General features: G+C 41.9%; 1 protein-coding gene across 1 annotated transcript; it reads left to right on the top strand.

Moving 5' to 3' along the window:
• Positions 1 to 3,713: 3,713 nt before the first annotated feature.
• Positions 3,714 to 5,625, top strand: LOC149231703 (uncharacterized). Its single transcript, XM_089376347.1, has one exon. It carries the CDS (start codon positions 3,968 to 3,970, stop codon positions 5,582 to 5,584), a length of 1,617 nt encoding a protein of 538 aa, XP_089232473.1. The 5' UTR covers positions 3,714 to 3,967; the 3' UTR covers positions 5,585 to 5,625.
• The last annotated feature ends 300 nt before the right edge of the window (positions 5,626 to 5,925 follow it).

Here is a 5,925-nt window from a genome sequence, read left to right as displayed (position 1 = left end):
GGCAGGAGAAGGATCACATTAGAATGTCAGGGCAAGTCAGGGGCTCCCACATTTGGAACCTTGCCTGGGATAATAAAAGTATTGTTCAGCAACATTGTTTTTGGGAAATCCAAGCAGGGGACCTAACTTGATTTTGGGAGGACAACTGGCAACAGGAACCCAACCTTTATGGGGATGAACTTGCATCTCTTAAAAGTGACACATATAGCAAAGGTATGGTTTTGGTAAAAGATTTCTGGGACCAGGGAAGGAATAATGGAAAATGGAGGAAGTGGAAGGATCTAGGATACAGGGATGAAAGCCCGCTGAAGACCAAGGCAGATGCTCTTACTGAGGATCTAGAGCATAGAAGGACTCTAGTTTCCTCCTCATCGGACCAATTAAGATGGGGAAAGAACACCGAAGTTAACTTTAACGTCAAAGAGGCTGAGCAGGAAGTCACATGATTTAACTTTGTGAATCCTGATCAAGTCTGGAAGAAACTTTGGCAAAGCCCTCATTGGATGAAAATAAAGCTATTCATTTGGCTAGTGCATCAAAGGAAGATCTTAACTTGGGAGAATCTCCTTAAGAAAGGCTTCATTAGTCCTTCCAAATGTTACCTATGTGGCGCACATGAGGAGATGATTGAACACCTTCTCAACCTCTGTCCTTTCACTTCAAAGGTGTGGGACTGGGTGGCCTCTATTTTTAGACAAACTGATAGGGATAGTCTCAACATATCCAACACTCTAAAGAACTGGAGGAAGAACTTCTCAGGGAATGAGATTGTTAATAAAGCCTGGATTCTGGTTCCAGGCTTTGTCATCTGGAATGTTTGGAAAGAGCGCAACAGTCGGATCTTCAAAAACAAAACAAGCATGCCCCAATACATAATTGATCAAATTCTAAGGCAGCTCAAAGACACAGTAAGAAGCTTGTTGAGGACCCTTCCTAAAGATCCTCCTCTGCCCCAAGAGGAGAGAATTATACTTCACTTGGGTCTCCAGTCCATCAGTCCTCTGGGAATAATAAAGGAAGTGAGCCTAATAAATAAAGGTGTTAACATTTGGAAGCCCCCTCCTTATGGTTTCTTAAAGGTTAATATTGATGGAGCATCTAAGGGCAACCCAGGATTAGCGGGCTTTGGGGGTGCCATAAGAGATGATCAGGGGAAAATACAGCAAATCTTCCATGGCCACTTGGGGAAGGCCACTAATAACATGGCTGAGCTCATGGCATTAGAGCAATGCTTGGAAATCCTGGTGGATTCAAATTCACACAATGTTATAATTGAAGCGGATTTGGAATTGATTATTAGAGCGGCTAAGAAAATATGCAATGGAACCTCTCCAGATAAAGTGTCGAAGCATTGGAAGCTTCTCCAGGTTTTTTATTGCATCTACTCTCACTTGCGAACCCTTAAAACTGTCAGATTTGTTCATGTGAAAAGGAAAGTTAACATGTTAGCAGATCGGTTGGCGAACGAAGGAGTCACCAATAGGGACAGGGATTCTAGGTATGCCTGGGATTCGTTACCTCCAGGCAAATTGTGGGAGGACTGTCTCTGTCAGGCAACCCAGGATATGGAACTATGGACTAATAGGACGGATCGAAGGGACTCAGAAGACCGACGGGAGGATGGAGAACCCTATACAGTCTAACCCTCTTTGGTTTGGCAGTTTTCCAAAGTTTGGCGTACTTTTGATTGAATGATGAAAGAATTGACTCGGAGAGCACCTTAGGTTGGGGTGTCCACTTTCATATTGCTTAGCTGGTGTTTGATAGAGAATCGAGGTGGACTGGATTGGCTCAAGAAATGCCCGCTGGACGGAATTGAAGGACATCACGTGGCGAAAGGACGTGTTTGTCTTTTTCGCGAAACAACCATTTCAAAACCACAAGTGGTATATTGGGTGGGGTCTGAATGGTTTCTGGTTTTTTTGAGATTGGCTCTGATTCCACTCTGTGTGACATGTTGTGGAGCGAGGTGAGAGAAAACCGCCCTCATCGGGTGGTTAACTCTCGCGCTTCTCGTCCTCCCGATATTCACTAAGACCGTTGGATCTTAGTCTCTTATTCAATGGTGGTGATTTGTTTGTGCTAGTTGGTCGGACCCAAAAAAAGATTAGAGTGTTATGCTTTTAATTTTCGTTGAGTCTGTTTGATAGTTTTAAGTTTGGTTTGTGGTGGGACCTCTTATGGACCCTCGGCGGGTCTTTTGTGGCCTTTTGTGGCCCCCAGTTCGATGGAGTCGTCTTCCAAGGAAGTCCAGGTTCTTTTGGTGCATGACAGCACTACCAGATGGCCTTGTGCCTTAATTGTTTGGCGGTTTCTCCCCGGTTTTCCTATTTAGGTTTCTCTTGGTTTTGGGTGAATGGTTCGGTTCTGCCTGCCCTGCTGACTGTTGAACTCTCACAGAGCGGGTGCGGCTTCATGTAAATTATGTATATTTGGCTAGCTTAATAGAAGGTCCTACTCTTACTTGATAAAAAAAAAAAAAGACACCGCAAAAGGTCGTCATTTAACGTATGTGCAACACCAACTCCCTAAATGTTATCCATACTTATGATGATATGATTCCCCTACCAAAAGACCAGCAAAATCTTTGTAAAAACGTATCCTTAACATTTTGAAAGCATCTCCAAATGTATGACCCAGATATTATGCCAAGATGTCTTGACCTTATCCAATCCTCAACCCTTTTTCTTGCGTAGGTATTTTGAGGAGATGATGTCCCTCTAGATTCCTTCCTTAAAAAGTAGTCGCTATAGGGATTTTATAATAAGGGCCCATCCAAAGATTTTTATATCTAAAATTCCCCATCCTCCTTGTTCCTTCAGAATAGTGATATTTTCCCATTTTGTGATATGAAATTTTTGTATTGCTTCTAGACCCACCCAGATAAAATACACCATGATGCTTTTGATTTGGTTTATTATGGACGAGGGGAGAATGTGTAAATGTGCCCAGTACACAGCCAACTGTTACAGAATAGCTTGTGCCAACATATATCTTCCACCAAGGGTCATTTATCAGTGTAAAAGAAAAGAAAATGTAAAATGTTGGGTTGCTTTTGGCAAGCGTTTACTATGAGATATAATAGCTCCGTGGTATTATAGATTGGTGTTTTACACTTTTAAACAACTACATTGATGGTAACAAATTTTAATTTTGATTTTGATTTTAATATATAATTTAGATTTTAAATATAAATTTTATTTTCTATTGAATAAATAATGGTTAAATATATTATTAAAAAAAATTTAGATTTTAAATTACTGATTCAATTTCCTTTCTTATTTAGTATCATTCTTAAGTCAACCCTTCTGGGTTGCTTTATGACGTACTACATACGGTATACCCCGTCGGTTGGAACACAAAATACATAAAATTGTATCTAAAAAAATAAGAAAGGAAAGCAATACGCCAGTCATTATTTTATGATATTTAAAATTGAAAAGTAAGCCTGGCAAATCGATGACGAACACCTCATACCCCGTCAGAATCTACTTTAATCCACAGGGCAGGTGGGAGTTGAGGGCGAGCATCATCTCCGGGAAAGATATTTTTTTGGTTTAAATTCCAAAGAATCGTACCAAGTATGTTACAACAATTTAACAAGTTCGCGGCCATCCGTAAAACCAATCATGACATTTCAAGATTGTTTCTGACACTGCCCATTTCCATGATCTTTCTGTTTACGTTCGTTCTTTGCTTGCGATTCCTTTATATGCAAGTTATCCAACCAAATTTCATCGCTCAAACCATTCGCATTCAATTCAGAAGCCCTGTTTCCTACGCAATTTCTTCGATATATAGTTGGAGTCCGTTCTCGATTAGGTATTGCTTCTGTGAATTGCTTGCACTATCAGTCCACTGGTTTATTGAATTATACTCTCTCTGTGTGGAGAAAGGAAGGTTTATTGATTTATACTTTGTGGAAACAAAGGAAGCTTAGCATTGAAGGTGGAGTAGAGATTACAGCATGACCGCAGTGGATATTTTGTATCCCACGTCCCAAGCCATGGAGCTGTTACAGAGTCAAGGGAGAGAGCACCCTGTTGAGAGTTCGAAATACCTTTGCAAGATTTGCAGCAAGGGATTCATTTCGGGAAGAGCTCTTGGCGGTCACATGAGAGCCCACCTCCCCGCCCGCAAGCCTGCAGACAAATTCATTGAATCTGAATTTCGGAAGAGCAAGAGGCCCAGAGTTTCGGATGACCAATCAATGGAGGAGAAAGATGATGAAGAGGGATTGGATGGTAATGGGGAAAATCTAATTTTTGCTCTGCCAAGGAATCCCAAGCGTACTTGGCAGTTTGCATATTGGGATGATTCGTTTCTGTGTGGGAAGGATTTTCGTTCCTGGAAAAGCCTGTTTCCTCACATGAACTGCTGCTGTAAAACGCATCAAGATAGACTTGGTGATGCCCGTCTTGAAGAATCACATAAACATGAGACCCAAGACGAAGAAGAAAAAAGAGGAGACAGTAATTCTGAGATTGAGATCGAGATTGATCACCCAAGTGGGAATTTAAGCAGGTTTGATAAGTGGGCGAAGGAAAAGAGATTTAAAAGACCCAGGTATGCACTCCAATTTAATCCGCATGAAGAATTTGTTTCAGTAACCAATAATGAAGAAGAGGACTTGGCCCTGTGTCTTGTAAAGCTTGCAAGTGGAGTAAACACTGCCCAAAACCCACAATTTCAAGTTGGAGCTGCAGATCCTGAACCAGGTTCCCTCAAGCTTCCCAATATTGGTTCCCAGCTTCCGAAATCCATGAGCAAGAAGGTCAAATTTAAGAAAATTAATGAAGATGCCAGGCTTTATGATGATGATGAGGCTAAGAAGGGCAAGTACAAGTGCGCCACCTGCAACAAGGTTTTTCATTCCTCTCGGGCTCTGGGAGGCCACAGCACTAGCCACGTTAAGTTCAAGGGCGATTTTACACAGATAGAGGATGAGAATGAGAGCCTAGAAGAAGACATAACTGATGAGCTCAGTACTGGATCAGGCTCTCAACTGCCTCGCAATTTCCACAAGCCTCCTGCAAACGAGAGAACTAAGGAATCTGGTGCCAAAGGCAGAGATGGAACGAGGACAATTGAGACTGCTGCTATTTCAGGTAAGAAGACTCCAAGGATCCATGAATGCTCAATCTGTAACAGGGGTTTTGCTTCGGGTCAGGCTTTGGGTGGTCACAAGAGATGCCATTGGGGTAACAGAGCTTCAGATAGTATCACTACTGGTTGTGGCAACAAGGAGACCCCTATGCTGCAGCAGCCGCCTGCTAGAGTGGAACTATTGGACCTAAACTTGCCTGCCCTTGCTGATGATGATTCTGATGCTGGCAACCTCAATAATTTGGATGGTAATGCAGTGGATTCTCATGGAACTTCCCATGCCCAAACCCACAGCCCTCTTTCCTTCCTATCTTCGTTGATGGGCAACCACCCGAAACAAGGGCTGTTAATGTACAATATTGATAGCCATTTAAGTAAAGATGATGAAGCAGAGAGTGAGGTAGGAAAGGATATTGGATTTGGTAGAGGGTGCGATTCAGAATTCTTAGTGAGGGCACAATCATGGCTGCAATTGTAAGCCATACAATTCTTTTTCTGCAATTGACTCGTTCGCCTACATGTACCAACTGAACCTTCTTTCATAATGACACTAATACTTGATCAGCATCTTGGAAAATATTTAACAACACCAATACTTGATCGGCATCTTGGAAAATATTTAACAAATATATTATAACTTGCGGATTTAAATGAATGAGTGCACAATGCAATATACGCCACGCCATTTCAAGTTTTGTTTAACCAGTGCTTCGTACCGGCCAGCCCGTATCAATCGGTGAAAGGGTGGTTGATAATGTTTACGTCAACTGAAATATGGTTTTGGTATGAACTGAACATTGTGGACATGATCTCACCCAT

Source organism: Pinus tabuliformis, chromosome J (assembly GCF_031772625.1).
Source record: "Pinus tabuliformis cultivar Carrire ecotype Pingquan chromosome J, CPIR1, whole genome shotgun sequence".
NCBI lineage: Eukaryota > Viridiplantae > Streptophyta > Pinopsida > Pinales > Pinaceae > Pinus > Pinus tabuliformis.
This window is presented reverse-complemented; position numbering and strand designations above follow the sequence as displayed.

Excerpts from the sequence above, each read along its gene's own strand:
- LOC149231703 (XM_089376347.1), top strand. The coding sequence starts at position 3,968 with ATGACCGCAGTGGATATTTTGTATCCCACGTCCCAAGCCATGGAGCTG.